The sequence below is a fragment of the Trachurus trachurus genome (genome assembly GCF_905171665.1).
Source record: "Trachurus trachurus genome assembly, chromosome: 7".
Lineage (NCBI taxonomy): Eukaryota > Metazoa > Chordata > Actinopteri > Carangiformes > Carangidae > Trachurus > Trachurus trachurus.
Window position 1 is genome coordinate 29969237 of NC_139901.1, and position 27721 is coordinate 29996957.

Sequence of the window (27721 nt, forward strand, 5' to 3'; positions counted from 1 at the left end):
ATAAATAAAAAAAGGGGGATATGATAAAGGGAGATAACATGAGATGATAAAAGAATAGATGAGATAAAAGGGTTGAAACAGAAGAAGGTATAAAGTAAAACTAAGAGCATATGATCATCTGGTCATCTGACTAAAACTATAGGTGATAGAAAGAAGAGGATGACATCACATAAAAGCAAGTCTGTAAAAGTGGGTTTTGAGAAGTGATTAAAAACCCATGAAGCAATGACGTTGGAAATAAACTTTTTCTTTTTTGTGCTGGTGGTCTGTTGAATAAAATAATGCGATTTACTGGATTAAACAGAAGCCTGAGTGTAAATTAAAACGCAGTGAGTCATCATGTGAGTTGAGTTTTTTGTGTGTGTATATATATATATATATATATATATATATATATATATATATATATATATATATATATATATATATATATATATATATATATATATATATATATATAGGCTATAGGTTTTTTTCCCCCTTTATTCATATCAAACACAGCAACACATTATAGCCTACAGTTTCAATCAAATGAAAAAAGAGAAATGATGAACTAGATAAACCTGTAAACAATGTAAAAGCTAATATTGAAATACATAGCTAAACAAAAAATAAATAGATGAATGATTAAATGAAAAGGAATGAAGCAGAAACAAATGAATAAATAAACAGATAGATGCTAAACCATGTGAGTTTAGTTCATGTGGCTCCACATCAGTAGTGTGACTGTGACGTCATGTGTTCCACGGCGTCACGTGACCTGACCGGAAGAAGAAGAGGAAAAAAAAGCAGCGATGGAGAAAAGCTAAGGAAGGTGAGCCCTTTCCACCCAGATATCTCTCTGTTTCTCTGCTGTATTGTCACTGTGCATGTTTTATCTCATGTGATAAACTCATATCTGATTGACTTAGTCTGTGTGCATCGAAGAATAAACCTTTAATCTGTTGTTTTTAAGCGCGGACATCGCTTGTGATGTAGCGGCTAACGTTATAGCTTGGCTGTGGTATCGAGGTTGGCTGTCAAAGAAATACAGTAATGATGATGTGCGTGAATAAACCAACCCCAGACCTTTTATTCTTTCCCCAAATCTCAGTTTTATTTCGCTTTTATCCTTATGACACACTCGTGTAAATGACAACGAGGTGTTTTTTCATCTGAGCTGCCTGAATGTATGACAGTCTGCCCCATCACTTCATTTAACGTTGTGAGGAGGAGGATGGGTGATATTTCACTTTTTATGAGTGTTTCAAGTTTCAAGTTTATATGTCAGTACATTAGAAGTACAATGCACAGTTGATGATCTGAATGGCACTTTGCCCTGGCCTCATCTCATCCCTCACAACCTATCAAATCAATGAATAATATAAATAAAACACTAAAGAATAGTGTAATATATCCATGTTACAGTAGCTCAGCTGCAGTCTCATGTTGTACACGGTCTTGGTCTTTTTTCTCAAGACCACAGCTGCAGTGACATCATTTTATTATTATTAAACACAAATGTTTCTCTCTGTCGTTTGCTCACTTTACATTGTGTAATGTAATTCAATAACTTTAATAATTAAAATAGTTCTACAAAAGAGCATGCTTTCGTGTAACTATCTATCTGGAAAAACTTGGCTGCACTAGTGTCAATTTAAGTGTGCTGCTGTGCTGTGTTATTCTGTTAAATCCAGTGATGGGAATAACGGCGTTACTAACGGCGTTATCTTTTTCAGTAACGAGTAATCTAACTAATTACTATTTCCACCGTTACAACGCCGTTACCGTTACCGACAATTAAATGAGGCGCGTTACAAACTACTTTGAAGCCGTTGTCCTCCGACTTGGCTCATCTCATCTCAGACACAGAAGCTGCTAAACTGTTGTTGTTTTTTCCTCCTCTCCTTTGGTGAGGGGAGGGGGGAGGAGGGAGGGACGAGACAACCGCATAAGTGATGATGATTGGTTGAGGCAGAGTAAGGTTTCATGCTAAGCCAATCAGAGGCAGTGTTCAGTTTGTACACAAACCACACACGCACGCAGTTTAGCCTCACACACACAGACTAGCAGAGGGAAGCTGCCGAGATCGGAGGGAAAGTGGAAACAGACACTACTTTAATCTCCCTGAGGTAAAAGACAAGAACATGTGAGGTGTAGCTACATTATGTCCCGGAGCGAAGTGTTTGTCCTGAGCTTCTGCTCACCTGACTCTGTGCAGCTTCTTCATTAAATCCAAACAGTCCGACACAGCGACGCACTGCTCCTTTAGACTCTAAAGTCTCTGTAGCTCATCAGCTGGAACTCTTCCAGAGCAGCTACGGCAGCGTTGTGACCTCAACCATGGTTGGTGAGAGCAGAAATGTTGTTGTTGTAGTGAAAATGGGCGGGCTCGTGAAGACGCGAATTTACACAAAGTCAAAACGAGCGATAAATCGCATTTCTCGCGTATCTCGCGTTTGGTCGCGCGTATAAACTCGAGCGAAAAAAAAGCGTTCCTCGTGTTTGGCGGGAAGCCCCTTGCGGGTCTTCCCGCCAAACACGATGAAAAGGACGAAGACGCGAAGGTCCCGTCGCCATAAAAGAATCGGGTGTAGCGTCGCAAAAAAAAAAAAGTCGCGTATACCGCGTCTCGCGCCTAATTGCGTCTCGCGCCTAATCGCGTCTTTGCGTCACGGCCTTTTACACCGCGGACGTAACGAATAAACGGTGACGGTGTGAACGAACAACATAGAACAGGACCAGACGTGGCGTTGTTTCCTCTTTTCACCGACAGCTCCACTCTCCCTTACTTACACTAACTACTGTTATTGTTGAGGCCAGATAATTGTGGGATTTGTAGTTTTTGACCAATCGTGTGCTCTTTCTTTTTGTGATTTTTCCGGTTCACACATGTTTGTTTTTTTTAGGGGCAAATGCGAGTGAAATGCTCGCCCATGGTGGGCATAAGAAAATGTAAGACCTGTCTAAAATTATTTAAGACTTGAACACAATAATTCAACAAATTCAAGACATTTTAAGACCTAAAATTTAGATTTTCACATTTTAGACTTTTTAAGACCCCGCGCGCTTACCCTGTTATTTCATATAAAAGTTTAAGTGCATACATATTTTATGATGCTGTGTATTATATATTTAAGACCATCTTAGAATTTTCTAATAAATTTAATACTTTTTAAGGCCTTAATTTTAGATAGGCCTACATGAATTTAAGACTTTTTAAGGATCCACAGATACCCTGTTGTGCGCTCGCAGCAGGACAGATAATCAGATGGATAATCGGTAAAGTTAATAATTTCACTTAATGTGGCCATGAATAAATTAATTTCGATGTTTCGCCTGTTATTAAACGCAAATCTTGAATAGGTCTCCGCTGTTTTCACATTTAAAAAGGTCTTTGTTGTCTTTGTACAGAGACAATATGAGATTTGCTTGTAGCCACAGCACTTAAAAAACCCACTGTAACCTATTTTCATAGGCACACCAGCCTCGCTTTCAATAAAACACACACTCGCATTCCATAATTGCGATCAGTGAAATATATGAAAACAATAAAATACAAGTTAAAAATGAGAGAAAAAAAATCAAAATTCTTCGACATATTTAAACTTAAAAAAAAGAAAGAAAAAGTAACGCAATAGTTACTTTCCCTGGTAACTAGTTACTATTATAGTGAAGTAGTGGAGTTACTAACTCAGTTACTTTTTGGGAGAAGTAATTAGTAACTATAACTAATTACTTTTTAAAAGTAACGTTCCCAACACTGGTTAAATCTAAACTTTGTTTCAATATATGGTATAGATTTTGCATGATTAAATTTTCTTTTGGAGTGTCGTATAGCTGTGCACAACGAGTTGTATATACATATACAGAGGCAAAGGGCCCCTATGCCCTTTGCTGCGTGTCTATTCCGACTGTCCTGTCCAAAAAAAAATACTTTAAAGGTATAATATGTAGGAATTCCCCCCATCTAGCGGTGTGGTTACATATCGGAACGTATTCTTGATGTTGCATTCACGTGAAATCGGGCAGACGTCAGACAGACAACAGACGCTGCATGTAACAGGATAAATAAGCGTCTATGTAAACAAGTGGTCCGCCAGCACGAGGCAAAACAATACAGGCGTGACAATATGTTGTCATGGTGATGTCGTGTAAAATGACATCGGTTGGTTTGCCGACGGCCGCCTGCCTGACTGCACCTGAATGCAACACCAGTGCCTCCGTCCTTCCTCACACTACACAGTGGTGACAGTTTTAACAGGCGCTACCTGGAAAACTTTCTCCCCGACTTGTAACAACTCATTCTAAGGTACGAGAAAGCTTTCATTTGTATGCGGGTGTGATTCGACTTCAGTGAAATACTTATTTATGAAAGACATATTTGATTTTTGCTAATAAAAAGCCAAATAAGTTACATACTGGGGCTTTAAAAAATTATCTTTTCTTTTTTTTAGCTGAAGAACAATGTAAATATCAAGCCACATGAGAATTGGCACTGAATAGAGACAAGGTCTTGATTGAAAATGATCTTGCATTGGTTTGGTCTCGGTCTTGACTCGGTCTCGGGTTCGGTGGACTTGACTACAACACTAGTTGTAGTAAGTAGTCAATAACAATAACATGAGCTGTGTGTTGCTGTTGTTGTTGTTGTGTGTTTCCACAGGGATCTGCCCTGGCAGTGGCTCCATCTTTACCCAGAGCGCTTGTGGAATGGCAGCAGTTTGGCAGCAGGTTTTGGCAGTGGACGCAAGGTAAGACTGAGTCAGGCTGCAGCCGTTATTAGTTCTCACACACACTGAAGAAGTTATTCAGACGTGTAATTGCTTATGGATCACTAGTGAGTTATTGTGTGTGTGTGTGCGTGTCACTTCTCGCCCCTCTCCCCAGGTACAATGCTTACCGCACGCCTACGTTCCCACAGTTCCGAACTCAGTACATCCGCCGACGCAGCCAGCTGCTCAGAGAGAACGCCAAGTGTGGCTTTGAGCCAGGGCTGCGCAGGCAGTACCTGAAGCTGCGCAGTCAGCTGCTGGCCCTGCGCTACGGGCCGCTGTCCGAGCAGAGCAGCTTCAGGGCCAGCAGTGTGCGCAGCTCCCGCACCACACTGGACCGCATGGAGGTCAGACCCAAAGAAACAGATAGGACAGAGGCAGGGGGAGGGGGAGGAGGGGGGAGTAGCGGTGAAAGAGAGAGAAGGACTTGGGGTGTGTGTAGCTCTGGAAAAAATTAAGAGACCACTCCCAAAATGATTTTGAAAAAGTTTCTCTGGTTTTACTATTTATAGGTAACATTAAAGCAGAAGTAAGCGATCCGGTGGTTTTGTCTAACTTCCTGTCAGCAGATGGAGTTAGCAGTCCCCGCCCTCGTCCCTACGTCACCACATTCACGCGCATCCCTTGGCTGCACACACAGAGAGGACCGCCCCTTTATGCCGTTCTCTCTCCTCATTGGATAAAGGTTGTAGGATACAAGGAAAGTTTTCTCCTCGGCTCACAGCAGAGCAGAGTGACTGACAGACCCGTGTTTCAGACCAAACACTCACTATCACTATCTAAGTGATTGCCGTCAGAAGATATAACTATTTAAGACTTATATTAACACAAATATTCCGCTTACTTCTGCTTTAAATTGAAAAAAAATTGTTTTATTCTATCAACTACTGACAACATTTCTCCCAAAATTGAAATAAAAATATTGTAATTTTGAGCTTTTATTGGCTGAAAATGACTAAACTAGTCTAAATAACAAAAAATATCAAGTCTTTTCAGACCTTGAATAATAATAATAAATTATGCAAAGAAAACATGTTCATATTTATTCCTAAACAACACAGCAAGAATAGTTTAATCCCAGCAGTGTTTTTTATAATCTTCCTACATATAAAATAAGATGTGGTTCAGGTAATGACCTCATCAGTGTCTCATTAAGTAGAATGAGTTGTGTTTGTGTTGGTATTTTAAAAAGAAAAGAAAAGAATGACTGTCATACATGTAGAGATGCTTTTAAGAAACATTTGTGAAAGTGGTCTCTTGTGTTTTTTCCAGAGCTGTAGAATAGAGCATATGCGAGGCAGATGGATGGCTAGAGTTTAGTTTCCATCAGTCAGTTGTGTAGCCAAACAACATTTGCCCATGAATATAAAGCTGAGCAGCTTGGTTGAAATGGCTGGCGCTGCCCGTCTACGTGGGCGGTGTCGTCAACTTAAATTTGCATGGTAGTTTTCTATATTTATTGATGGTTATTTATTTTATTATAATTTATGGTTTCAACCTTTAGTATTTCTTGTACTCACTACTATGAGGTTCTGCCCCTCCTCTCCTCTCCTCTCCTCTCCTCTCCTCTCCTCTCCTCTCCTCTCCTCTCCTCTCCTATTGGTCAGGACTTCGAGGAGGACCCCCGCGCCCAAGGTGCTCGTGGTCACCGCCGGTCCGTCAGCAGAGGCTCCTACCAGCTCCAAGCCCAGATGAACCGAGCCGTGTACGATGAGAGGTACCAGGAAGGATGCTACGCAGCGTCTTGTCTCATCTCTGTGATTTAACTCCCCCCCTTTAAAGGATAATTACAGTTTTTTACAATCTGGACCTTATTTCTAGCATAAAATACGATAATTTCCTCACCCATATAACTTTGGTGTCATTACAAGTCGTTCTGATGAAATTAGCTCCAGCTGAGAATGCAGCCTCTAAATGACACATTATCTGCAGAGAAACTCCTTCATTTCACCAATATTTAGTTATGATAGGCTAGTGCTATTCCCCTCTGAGTCCAGGGTTAGCTGTTATCAACATCCGGGGTCTGTAGGTTGACCTGCTGACCTCTGACCTGGATGATGTCATCTCTGAGCGCGGCGCGGCTCATTCTGATAATAATCATTCTGCTTCGGCATTCGGGTCCATTTTTTTCTCAACTAGCCGGAGCTTTAGTGAGTCCAGGTTGAGGAGAGGAAGCCTGTGGAAGCTGAACTTCATCCAGCTGCTCATTTTGTTCTGACAAGTCGGAAACACGCAGAAACAGCATTAGCATTAGCAACAAGCCGCACCGGGCGGCGCTCAGAGATGACATCATCCAGGTCAGAGGTCAGTAGGTCAACCTACAGACCCCGGATGTTGATAACAGCTAACCCCGGACTCAGAGGGGAATAGCACTAGCCTATCAGAACTAAATATTGGTGAAATGAAGGAGTTTTGTGACAGATAATGTGTTATTTAGAGGCTGCATTCTGCTGCCCTGTAGACTCCATTATACGGATATACGCGGCTCTCGGCTGGAGCTCATTTCAATCACAACGACTTGTAATGACACCAACGTTATCTGGGTGAGTAAATCGTATTTTATGCTAGAAATAAGGTCCAGATCGTAAAAAACGGCAATTATCCTTTAAGCCGCTGCATGTTGTTAGCTTCACTAGGTGTAATTCTAGTTTTAATGGTCAGATAGACCCCGTATTGAGGTGTCAGCTGTAGGTGAGTGCTGTGTGAGGTCTGTTGTATTGATCGTCTGCGTGGTGGTTTGTTCTCTTCTGGCCCTCAGGCCTCCGGGCAGTTTGGTGCCCACCTCGGTGGCAGAGGCCAGTCGGGCCATGGCAGGGGACACGACCTTGAGCGAAAACTACGCTTTTGCTGGCATGCACCACATCTTTGACCAACATGTCGACTCTGCTGGTACGTGTATTTTGTTGTTGTTTGAGAGAGAGTGTAAAGTGGTTATCTCCAAAATATCAACAAATATAGTGCGTGGGAACTGAAAATAAATATGTTGAGCATCTTCCATGTCTGTAATGGATGTATTCTTGGGTCTATAAGGTTATAATAATGTAATAATAAGATAACCATGTTTGGATTGTGAAATGGGTTTGACTAAAAGAAAAATTTGGTTTCGTCTATACTATATTAGGTAATTATACTATATTAAATGGGTTAAATAGAATTACATTACAGGACGATTGTAGATTAAAATCATTGACTAAAATGTCATCAGTTTTTGTCGACTAAAACTAGACGAAAATAGTCATGGATTATGGACTAAAATAAAACTTTTCAGTGCATTTATTTGGCACATCCAACAAGCAATGTATCAGCCCCCAGGTCACACAGGTCACATGGTTGGAGAGAAAAACATTTTCAATTAGAAATATACAAATACCAAAATAATTCACTGAAAAACCACATTAAGTACCCATGATGATAAGAAATGAACAAAGTATTGTTGTATTGTATTGTATCCTTACTTTTTTTATCCTGGTAATTAGTTTTTTGAGTCCAGCACCTACTTTACTGGATGTGTGCAGCTGCTCTGTCTTTTACTAAAATAAGACTAAAATGCTCAGACTCTTCAGTCGACTGAAACTTGACTAGACAAAAAAAAGAGTATGACTGTGACTAAAACTAATAAAAACCAAAGTGACAGTTTGACACAAAGACTAAAACTAAAATAAAATCAGGCCTCCAAAAACAACACCAGAATCGTCCTTTAATGTGCAAACTTATACATTTTCCTCTCATCTTCGTCTCCTTGCTTCCTTCAGTTCCACGCCTGCAGTTCGCCAACGACGACAAACACCTCCTCGCTTGCTGCTCGCTGGACGGCACGCTGTCCATCATGACGCTGTCGCCGCCGCCCGCCAGCGTGAAGGTGACACTGAAAGGCCACGGCGGTCCCGTCACCGACTTCGCTTGGTCTCTGAGCAACGACATCATCGTGTCCACGTCGCTGGACGGGACGCTGCGCATCTGGAACACGGAGGACGGCCGGTGCATCAGGGAGGTCAGAGACCCCGAGTCCAGCGAGTTGCTCTGCTGCACCTTCCAGCCCATGAACAACAACCTGACCGTGGTGAGTCCTGTTTTGTCTTACCAAACACTCTAATATTTCCTGCTAGTGAATGAATTGAATGAATGAATGAATTTATATTTATTTACCTATAAGGGCTTACAAGACACATTATCATCATATTTAGACACCAAACAAAATCATCAGAGCACAGACAAAAAAACCCAAACAAAAACAGAAACCACATGGAATTCACATAAATAATTCACTTTTTCTTTTTGACCAGGCACTTTTTATGAAAGTAGCTATAGTAAAGACTTCTTTTCTGAAGAACCATTCCAACTTTACCTCATCATCAACCCAAAACAACTCAGGTTTCACATTTTGCATTTTCTGAAACAAAAACTGCCTGTTCTGGCTTCGTCATATAACGGACAATGAAACACAAAATGCAGTTCATCCTCAATTACATTTAAATTACATAATGTGCATAGTCTTTCATCCTCAGGTACTGAGTTAAACCTACCAACTTCTATTGCCAGAGGGAGAATCCCAGCCCTCAACTGGGCACATAAAGATCTCTTGGATCTATCCAATGGCAAAGTCACATAGGGTTCTGAACAATATACATTTTTCAATTGGCAATAGGTTCTGAGCTTTGGTTTAAACCAGATATCATTAGCCCATTTTTCTTTATACTCAAGAAATAACTTATGTTTCACAAAATTAACATTAGTACTGTTTGTTTCCTGTGACCTACACTTCCAAATCCTTTAAAAAGTGATGTCAGATTAGATAAAAGCTTCGTTCTGACAGATCCCAGCGCAGCTAGCCGTCTTGTATTTTTAGATTTTTATTACATAAACAAAGTTCTGTGTTCATCTAACATTTCTTTTTGTGTCCTTGCCTCTAAAATTGATAAATGAGGAGGCATAGATAGCACTATTACTAATCACATACAGTAAATACATTTGTTTTATCCTCAAATCCTCATCTGCTTGGTTATGGTAAGATAAATGACACTTGTTTCTCAATTGAATATTTAAGATACCACTGGTGGATCTTTGTGTGTTTGTTTATAACATTTATTGTAAAGTAATCGTACAAACACATTAATCTCAGTGAAAGCACTGGATTTAATTACCAGCTAGTTTTCTTCCTCCAGTCCTGGACAGGTAGGCAAAGATGACTCATGCAATTGATACTCCTGTAAACGGGGGAAATAGATTCATTCTTTTTAAACAATAATTAGATGGTTTCACACAAGCACAATTTTCCTTTAGCTAAATGTTACATTAAAACAGCTGTGATTTGCCTCTCCCATCATATATGATCAAGAAAAACTGTGAATTGTGACATTTTAGAAGCTGGACACAGATAATGTGTAGTTTTTGGGGTTTTTTTGCTTGAAGAATGGCAAGCAATTAATAGTCAGTAGCAGCTGCTGATTAATTGTCAATGACGCGGTTAAACTGCTCTTTTTTTGGCCCTAAATAGTTGATTGTCTCTTTTAATAGTCTTGAAATGAGCTGCATCGCTGCATTTATTGACAAATCTTATGAGGCTGTTCAATAAAAAATATTCAGTTTGCTTCATATTTTCATATTTTTGTGACATTTTCTTTTTGTTCCTCCAAAGACTTGAACCAATGTGAAAAACCTTTGTTGTGCGTCATTGTTTAGTTTGTTTTTAAATATGAAAAGGACTGGTTGGAATAAAATAAAAATACAACAATGTGTCACACAGCCAGCAGTTTAATTTTATGACATATAATGTTCAGAAAGTTTCAAGTTTTGGAGAAAATAAACTAAAATTGTCCTAAAAACTCCCAAAAAGGCAGATAATGACTTCCACAGCTTTTTTATTTTCTCCAGAGTTTATTATATGCTGTCAGATTCATTAATCATCATCACACATTTTCTATTTTGTTCAAAACATTGTTTCATTCATGTGCGTGTGTGAAGTGTATTGACATCATTTTGCACACACGGTCAAAACCTCCCATTACCATCCTTTCATCCCAGTCTTAATAACTGTGTGCATATTGACACTGTGCAATTATTGAGTAAAAAAAATTTAGAATTAAATGTCAGCCTTTTGCAGCCAAAACAAAAAGTGTTAAATGTCTCGGAAATTTTTTTTTTGGATTGAACTCTTAACTGCTTTTGTGGCTTCAAATAGTTTTAATTGAAGAGCAGAGCAAACTGAAAGCAGAGCTGTGAACAGTGAAAGTCCATTTACGCCTCACTGAATGAAACATGAAGGATATTTGTTTTTAAAGCCCCAGTGTGTAACTTATTTGGCTTTTTATTACCAAAAATCAAATATGTCTTTCATAAATACGTATTTCACTGAAGTCGAATCACACCCGCATACAAATGAAAGCTTTCTCGTACCTTAGAATGAGTTGTTACAAGTCGTTACAAATACATAAGTGGGCGACGCACCGAACAGAGGCGGCCATGTTGCATCGCCATTTTTTACGTTCAGTGGCAGCGTGACGTAGGTAACCACGGAAACTCAGCGGAGCTGTGGGCTCGGCCTGTTAAAACTGTCACCACTGTGTAGTGTGAGGAAGGACGGAGGCACCGGTGTTGCATTCAGGTGCAGTCAGGCAGACGGCCGTCGGCAAACCAACCGGATGTCATTTTACTCCACGAGAGAAAGGCGGTAAAACGTGGGTCAGGTAAACAATACCACATCACCATGACAACATATTGTCACGCCTGTATTGTTTTGCCTCGTGCTTGTTTATCCTGTTACATGCAGCGTCTGTTGTCTGTCTGACGTCTGCCCGATTTCACGTGAATGCAACATCAAGAATACGTTCCGATATGCAACCGCACCGCTAGATGGGGGGAATTCCTACATATTATACCTTTAAATAAAAGTGAGGAGACATTTGCTCCTATGTGCAGGTTAAAACAACCTCTCAATGCTCTAATTGTGGATTAATCAGATTAAACCAGTCATATTCAACATACATGTATATGTGTATATACTGTATATATTTCCATTTCCACCTGTCTAATTACAAGAGCAAATATCGCAGCCGGTGCTTTTCCCAGTGGGAGCTCGAGTGCTTCCCTGTGGGAGATAACGAAGGTCCTCACTCCTCTCACTCCCTGCTTCTGTGATCCAGGTGGGAAACAGTAAGCATCACCTGCAGGTGGTGAACATCTCCACTGGGAAGAAGGTGAAGGGGGGCTCCAGTAAGCTGACAGGCCGCGTGCTGTCGCTCTCCTTTGATGCGCCGGGCCGGATCCTGTGGGCTGGCGACGACAGGGGGAGCATCTTCTCCTTCCTCTTCGACATGGCCACAGGTTTGATCAACGACATCTCCACCTGCTGCTAGAGGCTGAAGCCGCCTCTGATCATGTTTGAGTTTGAGTTTGAGTTTATTTCGATCAGCAAAAAATAAAAAAATAAATAGAATCACAAAAAACAGTTACACATCCCTCTAAAAGCAGGGCTGCATGGCTGATCGAAAGGGTCAGGGCTGAAGCTACAAGCTTATAGATGCCCTAACCTTTACACCATACCATGTAAATATATGTATATACTAGGGGTGTCATGATTCTCCAAATCCTCGATTCGATTTGATTTTCGATTTTAGGGTCACGATTTGATTCGATTCTCGATTTTTTTTTTCTTTTTCTTACAGCACAGAGGCCTATGCCATTTTCAGACTAGTCTAGTCTACGATCATTGGTTTTATTCATCAAATTTTGTACAGTAAATCTTATTTCAAAAGATGGGCTACATATAAGTGATGCAATTTCCATAATGTATCACATTAGGCACTATGGTCACATTTAAATAATTTATTTACAATATAAAGGTAACAATTTGACCAAGAATGCCCCCAAAAATCATGATCCAGGGGCCAAAATTGCCCCCAAGGTTTTGAAACAAATATATTTATATCTGTACATTATCATAATTTTATTTTCATTAATTTACCGTCACGTCATCTCCTGATGTCGACTTAATGTAATGTAAACGAGATTGCTCTGATACGGATCGTCGATCCTCTCTTTGACTTCGATGCTCGAGACCATGGCGTAATTTCGATTGATTTCGATAAAAAATCAAAATCGTGACACCCCTAGTATATACAGTACATTTACGTAAACAAACAAGCATACATACGATCTACACACATACAGGTAATACTCAGAAAATTAGAATATCGTGAAAAAGTTCATTCACTTCCCCATGATTGCGAACTGTACTGAACCAGACAGAGAGCTTTTAAAGGCTCAGGAACCCTTTGCAGGTGTTTTGGATTAATTGGCTGACAATTTGAGCTACAACATTGAACTTTTTCACGATATTCAAATTTTTTGAGATTCTGATTTTGGGGTTTTCATAAGCTGTAAGCCATAATAATCAAAATTCTAACAAATAAAAGCTTGAAATATCTTGCAATGCCTGTTATGAGTCTAAATAATATATTCATTTCACCTTTTAAGTTGAATTACTTAAATGAATGAACGTTTTCACGATATTCTAATTTTCTGAGTATTACCTGTATACACACCTACATGTACAGTACATACTCGGCAAATACCAAGCAAAAAATAAAATAGACATTTAACATTTGTCAAATCATTCCTACCTACATTTAAATCATTCCCCACCTTCAAGACCGCATCTTTCCAAAATGAACATTTTTAACTTATTTTTAAATTGCACCAGATTTTTTTTTACTTTTTTTGATCTCATCAGTTAACTTGTTCCACAGCTTCACCCCACAGACAGATACACACATGCTTTTCAGAGTAGTGTGAACAATTGGTTGTTTAAAATTCCATCTCCCTCTTAGATCGTATCCCCCTTCTCTATCACTAAAGTTTTTTTTGTATATTATGGCCAGGTAGTAATTTATGATGTGCTTTATACATAATTTGTGCGGTTCTGAATTCTACTAGATCCCAAAATTTCAGTGTCTGTGATTTTATGAACATTGCATTGGTGTGATCATAATAACCTGCTTTGTTCACTATTCTTATTGCTCTCTTTTGCATATTGCATATTGGCTGTAGGTTTCTTCTGTAGGTGGTGTTGTTGTTGTTGTTTTTTAATCATGTCATGCATTAAATAGCATCTCTGCTGTTTCCCCCCTCTCCCTCCCTCCTCTTCTCCTCTTCTCCTCTCCTCCCCCCACAGGGAAGCTGACCAAAGCCAAGCGTCTGGTGGTGAATGAAGGCAGCTCCATCTGCAGCATATCTGCTCGGTCCTGGATCAGCCGAGAGGCCAGAGACCCCTCCCTGCTGGTCAACGCCTGTGTCAATAAGCTGCTGCTGTACAGGTCAGTTGTAGTAATAATAATGATAATAATTACAGGGTATCCGCGGGGTCTTGAAAAGTATTAAAAGGTCTTTTCACGACATTATAAAGTCTTAAATTTTGAAGGTATTTTTTCTGAATTAGCTGTCCAAGAGTTTGAGTCCTAAAAAACATTGTAAAAGTGTGTGAATTTTATCATTTTATTAAAAAACAAAGATGAACCAGTACATAAACTTGGCCTTTGATTTATTATCCCAGCCTATTTTGAATTCTGTTGTATCATAGTGGTCTCTAGTCTTTATCACAAACTAAAACCGTTAAGTTAAAAGTGTCACTGATGTAAATGGTTACAGCTTGAAGTGGCGGTGAGGTATTGAAAAATATTGAGAAGGTCTTGAAAAAGTCTTAAAAAGGTCTTAGAATTAACTTCACGATTCCTGTATATACCCTGAATAATATCAACAACATGCTGGATAGTGTGCATCATGGTGCTCTTAGGTTTATTACAAACTGTGGAGCTCTAACTCATCATTGTGTCTTATACACTAAAGTAAATTGGCCATCTTTATACTGTATGTGCTGATTTACAAGGCTCTTCTTCAGATCCATCTTATTTATCGTCCCTTTTAATCTTGAATAATAGGGCCTACAGTCTCTGCTCTCAGGACTTTTTTCATTTTACTGTTCCTAAGGTGAGAACAGAAACGGGGAAGAAAGCTTTTAGATTTTCTGCTCCGAGTACATGGAACAGTTTGCAGTCGGAGCTCAAACTCCAAAGTCTGGTATCTCTGAATGTATTCAAGTCCATGATAAATTCCATTACATCCAGGCTTCAGGAGTGCAAATGTTTGACTAATCTTGTAAATTCTTTTTTAAATAATTTTGAAAATTCAATTGTTATTTGTATTCAATTGTTTGTTTCTTTTTTGTCTATGATTAATGTGACGATGTGTTGAAACTTCATGTGCTGCCATTCTTGGCCAGGTCTCAATGGGACAAACCTGGTCAAATAAAGGTTATAATTAGGGATGTCACAAATATAAATTATCTTGGTACGATTATTGTCAGAGAAATAATCACGGTATTACGATTATCACGATTATCATACATTAATAAATTTCACAACACTATGAATGTGTAAAATCAAATATAGTCAAAATATAATTAAATTACTCATTGTTAACAGAAAATATTTAAAGTATCTATTAATATATGACCAATTCTTAATCCCCAGGGGAAGTGTTTGAAATATTCAGGTCATAAATTGTCATCTATAACAAATGTTTGTGTTAATTTTAATCGTTTTTTTGTTTTTTTTTAATGACACGCTAACATTTAAATTCCTACCAATTCAATGTTACGTTAGATAAATGGACCAGTATCTGTGCATTTACCTTTAGTTTTGAGCACATCTGCCGATACGGTTCCAACATGAAATTTTTGTGAGAAAAAAGTATCGTTATTTAGGAATCTTTATGATTAATTAATTGTGGCGTTTAATACCACGATTAATTGTGAAAACAAGTAATCGTGACATCCCTAGTTATAATAATAATAATAATACTGTATCAACAACAACAGCAGTCGGTTTTGCCTCCACTGTGAGATACAAAAAGTCAAAGCCATAACATTTTGACCGGTGTTAACACGTACGAGGACGTGTGTTTACATTTCCACGTCGAGTCGAGTCTCATCAGTCGTCATGGCGGCACCTTTTCTGTTTCTGTTTTGGCAGGGTGGTGGACAACGAGGGCACGCTGCAGCTGAAGAGGAGCTTCCCTATCCAGCACGGCTCGCAGCTCGTTCACAGCATCTTCTGCCCCCTCATGTCTTTCAGACAGGGGGCCTGTGTGGGTAAGATATCTGTCAGCGCTCCTGCTGTGATATTTGAATAGAAAATTGGACCACAGTTCATTACTTGCTGCAGGCAAATCCGGTGTGGGGAGGGAGAGGGGAAGGGGGGGAGAAAAAAAAAAAAAGGGAAAGCAGAAAATAGCACGCTGCTGCTTTCGGATTAAAAAAAAAACAAATTAGCAACCATTAACCTGCCCCCTTTTTGTGTGTGTTGCTGGGTAAATTAACCCTCTGGTTCATTTACCAGAGGGATGTGAAGTGATCAAACAGCACAGATGTAGGACACCGACGCTATGCAGCGAGTTGTTTACATGAGAGCAGTCATGTGACGCTTGTGCTTGATCTAAGATCGTCACCTCACTCGACTTTTCCTCACATTTCATTAAACTCCTACGGATCGACAGTTTTTATTTATTCGTGGTGGCTCTACACTGTTTTAATTATCAGGTTCGTGTTTCCAATTAACAGAAGTTCCTCACACGTAGAAAAACCCCCTCGCACGAGTCGTGTTGTAACATGATCGTTGCAGAAAGTCTCTGATGTTTTTTAGTAACGTGGTTTCTCACATTACTGTATTTCCAAAAAGGATCATGAACTGACAAACAGCGAAGACACTCGGGAAGCACTTGTGTCAAAAAATCAGCAGCATCTCCGGATTCTTTTTTGTCACAGGAATAAATGTGTAGTTTGAGTGTGAAAATCGAGAAGTTATAATTTCTCCTAACTTCTTGTTTTCCTGTCTGGTTGCAGTGACCGGCAGCGAGGACGGCTGCGTTTACTTCTTCGACGTCGAACGCAACACGAAGGCGATCGTGAACAAGCTGCAGGGTCACGGCGGGCCGGTGCTGGACGTCAGCTTCAACTGCGACGAGAGTTTACTGGCGTCCGCCGATTCCACCGGCATGGTCATCATCTGGAGGCGAGAGCAGAAGTGACGGACAACTTAAAAAAAAACCTCGGATGATCCTTCAACTTGTACCACTTCCATGACCCCTGGACACAATTTAGACATCAGTTACTCCCAAAATATTTGTGATACATATAGGGCTGGGTCTTGACTAAACATGAAAATGACTTTTGACATGGGTTTCAACATTTTTAACCCCTTCCTGGCCAGTTGTTTTAGCTGCAAAAACACATAATTTCTATAGGGCTCTATGGGCTTTAGGGCTGGTGAGTGATAAAAAGAGATATCCAAAATCCCCTTGGTGAAAACTTTTGACTCTAATATGTCAACAAAATAAAACAAGAATTTTGAAAGGGGCTTTATCCATTGTTCAGATTTCGGTTCTGGAAATTAGCGCTTATTTCATTAGATATTGCCTCATTTACATATTTAAACATAACATTTGACAAAACTTGTAATACAAAAAGTATTTGTCTTAATGTGAGTAATAAACTTGGGAAGTTTCATGGTGATATCTGTTAGTTAAAATTTTTACTATAAAATACATTAAAAAACCCATAGGCGGAGGTGGACATTTTTGGGTGTTGTAAAAATGCATTACGAGCCCAAAAAATGGACTTTCATTCTGAAATTTGGGACATCCAGAGTTTACCCAAAGATAAACCTCCTTGCCAAAAATCAGGCCCCAGTGACCTTTCATTTGACCGTGGGGAGTTGGGAAAAAATGTCCAGGGGTCATCTGAGGGTACATGGGCGGCAGCGGCGGCGGCTGACGAAACGCTTCCATCCACTTCCATAGAAATACAAGAAACAAAAACAAAAACAAAAACGTGCCCTGCTGCTCCGTAACCGTCCAATAACAAGTCTGTAGATTTTCACTGGAATGTAACAGGCTGCATTAAACGTTTTAATGTAATGATACTCAAGTGCAATCAGATAGAACACCATGCTGTGTAGGTGGTAGGGATGTCTTAGTGATTCAAAGGGGTGGTTGTGTGTGTGCGTGCGTGCGTATGTGTGCGTGTGTGTGTGTATCAGTCCTCCTACAGCTGCAGCTGAGAAATTGCTTTCCAACAAAGAAAGAAAAAGCACTACTCCCATGCATGTGTCATGGCTTACCTCCGACTCGTACGGAAATGACTGAATTCATGTGAAGAGGATGCAACTTAATCTTCCCCCTGAGAAACCAACACTTTATATCACACCGACAGTCCCTCTGGCATAGATCTAGTTCACTATTTATGTAACTGTTATTCAAGCAGTGTAATCAAGTGTAGTAAAAGAAAGACAGAAAAAGAAAAAAAACGCCTTATTTTTGCTTTCACCTCTGCAATTGCCTGTTTGCATTTGAAAACATGTGCATGACATTGAACTCAGAATCAATCTTAGGCATATCAAATTGATCATAACAGGAAAAAAATATGTATACAAGTGTGTTTTTAAGTATGTGTTTGTACTTACCTGTATGTGTGTGAATGTATGTGTGTGGTTGCAGATAATTTATTTAACGCACATACAGAATAAAACTACTGTAACTGTCATCGGTTGTCTTTTTTTTTTTCTCGCTCTCTCGCCTTTCCACAATACTGCATCAGAAACAATAGGATTTTTAAAAATGGAAATACTAATGTGAGAAGAGCTTAATGCACCAGTGTGGTCAAACCTACAGTGTAGGAGAGTGTTAGTCACTGTGTGGGTCCTCGACATCTACACAGGATTCCCCCTACGTCAGTGACTAAAAGGTGAAATATGTACAGTAGTGCTGGATTTGGTTCTAGGAATTAAATCCATAATAATGTGTGATGAGATAAGCTCCTTTTTTTAGTTATTCTATCATTTTATGTGTTGTTTTTTGTGTGTGTTCTCAAGAGGCTGAAAGGTTCAATAGTATTTGACCTTTATGGTGAGAAAAATAGTCGAGCCCTCTGCCTGTCGAGCATAGAAAATCACATTGATAATAATTATAGTAGCCGCTCTAAAAGTACAGTTTTACATTCATGGTAGTGTCGGTCATTGTGGTCCAGTTTTTATAGCCTACATTTGCGCATGGATGATCCAAAGTGGTTGAACCCCACTGACTTTATCATCCCCTGATTTTTCAACAAGTGCCACCATGACACTGATGGTTTTGTTTAGAGTGAAATATCTCTAACAGATTGCTGTAAAATTAGCTACAGCTACTGTTAATCCAAATCCAAACACTGATTGTTCATCTAACACCATCCTCGGGTCTAAATCTGAATTTGTCCACTGCTTTGTTTTACAATGAGGCTCCTGCAACACAATGACACACGCCATCCGCATGTTAATCTAGGATGACAACCATTAGCATTACCGTTTCCATTAGCATTTAGCTGTAAAATGAAAGATATCCGCACACTTAGTCGGTGCAATTTTCACTTATATTGCGCTAAGCCTATCTTTGGCTAAGCTCGGTCAGACCTACATCAGAGCTTGGACTTACCATTAGCATTTAGCATTAGCATTCAGCTCAGTATTGTAGCCTTGTTCATAGCTTTCTTGTATTTATCTCTTTAAAACAACATTAAAGGGACAATGAGGAGTTTCTATTTGGTTATAAAAAAGTCTCACGTTAATGTGGATGAATCTACGCTACCCACACTTGTTAATGGGCCCATTTTCGATAAATATATCGTTTTGTCTCTATCGTTATTTTGTTAATATTAGTGGTGGTGGAGATGCTGGTCGAGCCGACCAGCGTTTCTTTACTTTCGGTTTCGTGGCGAGTCATGAGAATAACGCCGCCGAATCGTCGTTTATGGTCAGAACTACGACGGTATGTGATCGTCTTCGAACCTCTGACTTTAATTATTGATGAATGAAAACATGAGTCTGTCTTGCGCCGGTCAAAGAATTTCACGGTGCGCGGAGGCTCATAAGTGTGAAAACGCTTCGCTTTTCCAAAACTCCTCGTTGTCCCTTTAATCAAAGCTTGCAATATTTTCCACTAAGCCTATCTTGGCTAAGCTTTCAGTCGATCAGGTCTACATCAGAGCGTGGACTTACCATTAGCATTTAGCATTAGCATATTCCACTCACTGCTCTAGCCTTTTTCATAGCTTTCTTGTATCTAATTATCTCTTTAAAACAACATTAATCAAAGCCTGTAAAGCCTTTTAAGTATCAATATGAATGTTTTCAGTCAAATACATCATCCTCACACCAACATATCATTTTCAGCATTTTGAGCCCTCAAAATAAGGCGCACTTGTAGGCTACCTCTCCTTAAACCTAAGATATTGTTTGATTTTCAATTATTTTTCAAGGTAGGGGAAATATAAATTTTTCTCTCTCTTTTTTTTGCAAGTGAAACAGATCATTTTGTGTTTCGCCTTGAATGTTTTGAACCTTTTTTTTTTTTTTTTAAAGCAGATATCAGCTTCACGGCCGTTTCGGCTAATGCTGCGTTCAAGGCAGGCTTTTGAAACCGTAAGTTACAGCTTCAAGTCACAACTACGACTTGGTAGCGTTCCAGGTAACCCGTAGCTCGTGTTTTTACCATCCTGTTGTCTGTGAAAGTTCCCTATAACGGCCACTCGTAACTTCCGACCCGTGAACTCGTACCAGATCGAACTGGTATGACTTCACAGGAAGGAAAAACACAAAGTACGAGTTTCTTTGAACGCACCATGAGTTAGCAGCCCCCGCCCTTGTCAGGCATCAATTGGTCCTCGTGCTACGTCACCACATTCACGCGCATCCCTTGGCTGCACACACAGCCCTTCATGCCGTTCTCTCTCCTCATTGGATAACACTTGTATCCCACAAGGAAAATTTTCTCCTCGGGTTACAGCAGAGCAGAGTGACGGAGAGACTCGTGTTTAGGCTGAAATACTTCATGTAAGTGATTGCTGACGGAAAATAGGACTATTTAGGACTTATATTAACAAAAACATTCCACTGATATCTGCTTTAAGTTTTCCGGACCCTCGGTGCTGCTTTCTATTTCCAAGGTCCAGACAAATTATAGAAATGACACAGCAGCGTTGCATTGTCAGACAAAAATATCACGACATTGCAAGACATTAGTCTCACACTGCTTGTCTGCAACACTTTCTGGCACCATCAGAAGACAGAAAAGAAAAACATAGCCTAATCAATGCGGAAAAGGGTTGAAAAATAAATTCAGAATAAAAAAGGAGTTTTTTTGGTGGGGAAATAACGAACACTTTATCCTCAAATTCAAAGCCTTCAGACTTGAATGTTTTTCCTTTCCAAGGTTATAGCGAGGGTGGGTGTTGTGATGTTTTAAACGTGCATGGCCGTGTTGGGCTGCAGTGAATGAATGGTTGCTGTCTGGGAAGGTCAAGACAGGGCTTTGTTTGAAACAGGCAGGATAGGTGCTGATAAAAAACACACACACACACACAGAGAAACCAATTGAAGAAAGCAACATTAAACTTTCTCCTGTGCAGCGATAGGACCACCACACCACGACGAGGCCTTTGCTACCACCACCACCCTGGATCTTGAGAACATAACAGTGCAAGTGGGCGAGCATATGTCTTTTTTTTTTTCTCCCCACAAATGAGTAAGACGGCCTTTGTTGTGGTGTATCTTAGAGAGAAGTGGGTAGGAAAAACTAAAAATAAGCAACTTGAGATGAACGTTCAACATCAGTTATGGGCAGACAGATAGAAAAACCTGTTCAACCTGGACTACTTTAGAGGACACACACACACACGCACACACACACACAGATGATGCTAGTGCTGCTCGCCATGGAAACATCTTCCCGCATCAGCCACAGAAATAAAGACAATGGATGTTTAATCTCATTCAAATTCAAAATTGTTTATGGAGAGAGTGCACGCGCTGTCATACGATGGCTGGATTTCAATCAGGTCCTAATTGAGAGTGGAAAATGTGTTGTTTTTTTCCTCTTCCCACTCCCTTTTCTGTTTGTTTTTATTTTTATAATGTCAGAAGAAGCGTAATTATATGTGCTGTGGTTGGTTACATAAAGGTTTTTCGCTGTACATGTGGAGTCAGTATGATTTGTTTCACCATTCAGTACGCAAGGTGTTTTATTCATGTGCTTTATGTTCCTCATCCTGCGGCTCCCCAGTGGAATTGGAAAACGCGCCCCCTCCCCATTACCAGCTCTGTTATTTAAGATTTGGTGAATTATGTTTGTTGATACTTTAAAACTGTGATTTTTTTTTTATTTATTACCTCAAATTGATTTCTCAGTTTCCACCAAAGATTGCATCATACGGGCTGAGCAGTTATTTTTATTTACATTGTTGTACATGTTAGGCTACAATCCCCTCCTTCTAGATTTAGCCTTAGAATTAAAAATGTTTTTCCTCAAAGCATCAATATTGAATGCAAGCTTTAAATCTATATATAAATGTCAATAAACCTAACATCATGTCTGTCATGTTTCAAATTTCATTTCATTTCAAAGACCTTGCAATACGGTCGATTTGTTTTTCCACCACTGCTTTAAATCTGAATTATGAAATTACAGCTTGAACTCACTAGAAATAAAATTCCTCCATGTTAAATACTGGATTTGGTCTCAGGGGCGTTGCTAGACATTAAGCAGTACTGGGGCCCAGCAGTACTGGGGCCCAGCAGTACTGGGGCCCAGCCCCCCACCACTAACCCCCCTCCACCTCCACCAAATAATAAAGTACTTAAATTGCAGAAACCCCTTACAAATTAAACATGAAACCTGTCATTTTCAAGGCAAGTGATATTTCAGCTAAATCTGAACTGAGTTTGCTTATTATTTAAGCTTTAAAGTGCACTGCTACTGCACTGCTACTATACACTACTATAGTACAAATGAAAATGGCATAAATAAAATGGACCTGCTTGGTCTGTTCAACCAGTAGCTTTAACGTTTAAGCTAAACAAATCAAAAGTGCTGAATAACATTGTCTGGCTCTGCTTAGTCATGTTCTTCTGGACTTTATGACTCTTCTCTGCTGAACTGCGACATTATGTTTTAGTCATCGGGCTCATTTTGCAATAAGATCTTAATAATTATTGCAGGAGGATTTTGAATATTTCAGATGACAGATGTATGACTGTGAGTTAAGAGTTTGAAATCACAGACATCGCATCTCCTCCTCTCTGTGTTTGTCCACCTGTCTCTACAGATTTTTTTTGAGGAGTTGGTAGAAGCTACTATTGTACAAAGAAAGAAATCACAGGGATCCCCATTGACTCCATTGGTCAGTGCTGCTCAGTGGAGAGGAAAGAGTCAAGACGACTTTTTCATCTCATGCAGTGAAGTCAAGTGTGCAAATACCGATGCGTCACATATTCAGGAAACTAAGATGCATACAGGATGTCATTTGTGCTACATCCTGTGTTTCTCTTTGTATCTCTCTCTCTTTTTTTCTCTGTCAACACCCAGGCAGCTCAAAAACTCAAGATTGCATCAAAAGTAGAGTCTTTATTGATGAGTGGGCAAAAGAACCACCTCAGGTAAACTGTACAGTTACAGGGTATCATCTCGCGAAGGAATGCCAGACGTAAAAATTATGGACCTCGGTTCACTTTTTCGTTTTTGTCTTCCCGTTATCAACATCTGTACAAGTTGTAATCTCCAGTCTTGAATCTATGAAATGCAGTGGAAATGCATGCTAATACAGTATGCTGTGTGTGCAAGTGTCCGCGTTTAGAAAAATTGACTGCACAAATATATCTTAGTAGTATGTCTTCTTTAACATACTGTAGGTCAGACATTTTTTGCATTACATGAATCTTAATTTGGAGAGACAGCTTTAATGTAGGCTAAGCCGGTTTACCGTACACCAAACATCTCTGGGGTCGTATCCGGCCTGGAGACGTTTTGGGATATTAAACGTGTCCGGATGATCCAGACACTCCAAATGGTGACATTTACGTAGAGGGGTGGGGTTGAGGGTTGGGGGTGGGGAGGGGGATATAAGAAGGCCTGGTAACATTCAAGTTTCCTTCACATTAAGTGCCACTTCATTCGTTTTTTTGTCTTCGTCTTCTTCGTATTCTCGTGAGAGCATAACAGTACTTTAAAAACATTCCCAAGATCATCATTTTCGCAAATAAATGTTCATTTGCTAATGATTTTTTTTTTCTCAAAACATCATAATTTACATCATCATTCAAGTCAATAAAACCCTATGGCCTGTTCGCAATGTACAATTGTTCATTTTTCTAATTATTCGCCCCCGCCCCCCCCTCCTCCCCTTTTTCATTATCCATCTGTATTTCACATTTGCTTGTACATTACCATTAAAAATAAGACTACATTTTCAATTATGGAAATCCATTTAAAGGATAAATTTCCATATGATGACTGTTCAATTTTTGCATGATTTTGAGACCACAAGATGAGGCTGCTTTCATATTGACTCAATATCACTGGAACCTATTCTACTATCATTACTTCTCTCTCTCTCTCTCTCTCTCTCTTTCTTTCTGTCTCTCTTTCCCCTCCCTTTTCCTCCTCCGTTTCTTTTTCCTACCTCTTCTTCTCGCACACACATACACACAAATGCTATATAAAAACACACAAGCAGGAATATACATTCCTGTACAGTCTATACAATATCAAATCAAGTCATATTTCAAAATAGTGTCATCTGCTTAACATGTATAGTTTACAAATAAAGGAAAACAGGCAATTTTTTTTTATGATACAAAGAAACCTGACACGCCCTAAATCAAGTCCAAAAAATCAAGCATGTTAGGGGCTTCTTGGGTTCACAACAGCTATTTAAACGTATCCAAGGTTATTGAGTCCATTCGATATTCTGCAGTCTCCTTTGAATTCAATGAAAAGGTGTCCAGGGGTTGTTGTCTATCAATCCATAAAGACCCTTTTTTTTTTAGTTCCTTGATGTGTTTCAGAGTTAGTGTCGCTCTGATCAACACTTTCCTTTTCACAGTCCACGGCTCTTCTCCTCAAGGATTTCACCTGTGTATATGTGTCTGTTTTTGTATGTGTGTGTTTGTGTGTGTATGTGTGTCGCATGGCATGTGACACAAGAAAAACCGATGATTCTCGGTCGGGGGAAAAAACTGTGGGGCGTGTCCCTCTGAAATAAGGCAACATCAATTTAAAATGGCATCTGTCACACTTAGTCGGAGTGGTGATTGTTGTGATCGTTCCCACTTATTCGTAATCATACAGAAATACAAACCGTTTCAAGAGTTACCAAGGCTTTTTCTCTTTGTCCTCTGCACCCGACAACTGCACTATTTGTTCAAATATCGACATTCTTCTTCATAAAGTAGCACTGTGCCTGCATTTGTTGGCAAAAAAGGTGATTTTTTTTTTCTCTTTGTTGTGCAAAACAACAAAACAGACACTGACACTTATAACCAAGGTGCGTTATATCACTTCTACACTGCAAAAACTCAAAACCTTTCCAAGAATACTTGTCTTATTTCTTGTCAAAATGTCTCATTTCTAGTCAAAACGAATCTCTTTCCACTTAAAATAAGACTCATCACCTAAAAATGAACTTGTTTTCAGATCATTTTCACTTGTTTCAAACTAATTTTCAATTGAAATAAGTAGAATAATCTGCCAGTGAAGGCAAGTTTTTTGTGCTTGTAATAAGAAAGAAAAACTGGCTCCACTATCAGATTTTTCTACTTATTTCAAGTGAAAATATGCTTGAAAGATGTAAAAACTGTCTAAAAACATGCTACTTTTTAATGTGATGAGTCTTATTTTAAGTAGAATTAGATTAGTTTTGACTAGAAATGAGACATTTTGACTAGAAATAAGACAAACATTCCTGGTAAGATTTTGAGTTTTTGCAGTGTATTCTCCACATTTTCCCTTTAAAACCTGAAACATTCTCCTCATCGAGCGCTTTTAGCTATAGCCTATCTCTTTATCATCACATGATGCAGTAGGCCTCATCCTGGGGCAGGTGTTGTTTAGTCCTCCAGTAGGTGGGCAGGTGAGCTCGCAGCACTTTCCTCAGGTCCTCGTTGAGCAGCAGACAGAAGATGGGGTTGACCCCGGCCTGGGCGAAGCTCATCCACACCGTGATGGAGAGGTACCGCTGCGGGATGGCGCACGACTTGACGAACACCCTCCAGAAGCACGCCACGATGTAGGGCGCCCACAGCACCAGGAAGAGCAGGGTGATGGTGTAGAACATCCTGCCCAGCCGCCGCTCCGACCGCACCTCCTCCATCCCGAGCAGCCGCCGGTGTTGATTGTGTAAATTTTGCCTGATGCCCAAAAGAGTCGGAGGCATGGGGCCGCGACCGAACCCGGCGATCCAGTTGGCCGCGGCTTGGCCCGTGGCGCCGGGACCGTGGAAGGTCCAGTTCTGGCTGATGGCCGGCACCAGCTGGACGGGCTTCATCTTGCGGTGGCGGTACTCGAACAGCAGCAGCTTGGCGTAGAAGCCGTGGGTGGCGAGCACCACCACGGCCAGCATGAGCATGAAGCCCAGCGTGTCGTTGGTCTTCAGGTAGCGGTGCTCGAAGATGCACTGGTCCTCGTCGCGGATGAACTTGTACGTCCCCACGTCGAAGACGGGCGGGAAGGCCATGGCGACGGCCAGAGTCCACACCATGCATATGATGGCGGCGCACGTCCAGATGGTCATGCGCTTGGCGTAGAAGCGGTGGTGCGCGATGGCAAGGTAGCGGGTGACGGCCACGCAGAAGAGCATGAAGGCAGCGTGAAAACAGAACAGCACGGCCATGAACGCCACGACCTTGCAGCTCAAGGCGCTGTAAGTCCAGGCCGAGCTGTGGTGCACGGACACCAGCACGAAGGGGAAGCAGGCGGCCGAGCGCACGGCGTCGGCGAGGCACAAGTCCAGGAGAAAGAAGTAGGGGGCCTTGTGGAGCGTCCGGTCTCGCAGGACCAGCAGGGAGACCAGGAGGTTGCCTACCAGGCTCACACAGATGATCAAACCCAAGAAGACCAGCTTGAAGTAGGCAGACATATCCGTGGCTGAGACTCCACCACCACCACCGCTGCTGCTGCTGCTGCTGCCCCTCGCCAGTCCGCTCTGCGAGGCCAGCACGGCCAGCAGACTGCCAGGGCCGTCGATGGCAAAGCTCTGGTTAGCCATCCTTCTCTCCCCCCCACCCCACCCCACCTTCCTCCTTCCTCCTCCTCCTCCTCCTCCTTCTCCTCCTCTATGAACGCTAGTGATCCTCCTACAGCCTCCTTCACCTCCCACGGCTCCCTCCTCTTTTCTTTTCTTTTTTTTTTTTTACAAGGAGAGGCCGCCGCACGGATCTTTTCTACACGGCAGCAGACTCATCTTTCCTCTTTGTCCACATCATGCACACCACCTGTGAACAAGAGACACACACACTGTAAAAAAGAAAATAATAAATAAACGTTGTGTGTTATAGCCTAGGTCTCGACCAGCAGCAGCAACAGCAGTGGTCGCCCAACCTAAATAAACACAGCAGACAAAACTTACATTTATATAGATAGAAGTGCTGTGTTGGGCAACACAGTGGAAATCTCTCTGCCTTCCTGTTTCTCTGAGGCTGGGATCAGATCAGCAGCTCTACAGCATGCCAGCTCCTTGGCTCTCTCAGTAATTACCTTGCCCGTTGCTAAGATACAACAGCTCACATACTTTGTGCAAGTGTGGGTGTTTGAGTGAATGCATGGGGGTGTACAGGGGGGGGGGGGATGGAGGATGGAGCAGCCAGACACAGTAAACCAACCAACCAACCAACCAACACTATACTGGGTAGCTATGTCCAACACAACAACAAGGGATGCTGTAAAAAAAAAAAAAAAAAATGAGCAAAGAACATTTTATGCTTTTGTCTCTGCTGCTGCTGCTTCTCCCCCTCCTCTCCTTCCTCCCCCTCCTCCTCCTCCTCCCTGTGCATATGCATGTGTGTTACAGAGCAGACTGGGTGTAATCGGTGCCATTCACACACTCGCAGCACACGCAT

At 40.7% G+C, this 27721-nt stretch overlaps 2 protein-coding genes across 2 annotated transcripts; one reads left to right on the plus strand and one right to left on the minus strand.

Moving 5' to 3' along the window:
• Window positions 1–772: 772 nt before the first annotated feature.
• wdr13 (WD repeat domain 13) lies at window positions 773–18339 on the plus strand. The gene is made up of 10 exons (XM_083975330.1): window positions 773–814; window positions 4646–4733; window positions 4870–5101; window positions 6362–6471; window positions 7513–7643; window positions 8507–8814; window positions 11894–12074; window positions 13924–14065; window positions 15779–15897; window positions 16648–18339. Exons 2-10 carry the CDS (start codon window positions 4693–4695, stop codon window positions 16830–16832), a joined length of 1449 nt encoding a protein of 482 aa, XP_083831456.1. The 5' UTR covers window positions 773–814; window positions 4646–4692; the 3' UTR covers window positions 16833–18339.
• Window positions 18340–25674: 7335 nt separating this feature from the next.
• Window positions 25675–26871, minus strand: LOC310988554 (putative G-protein coupled receptor 173; the record flags this gene model as incomplete). Its single annotated transcript, XM_083975197.1, has 1 exon — window positions 25675–26871. The coding sequence occupies one exon, from the start codon at window positions 26869–26871 to the stop codon at window positions 25675–25677; it is 1197 nt and encodes a 398-aa protein (XP_083831323.1).
• Window positions 26872–27721: the final 850 nt, after the last annotated feature.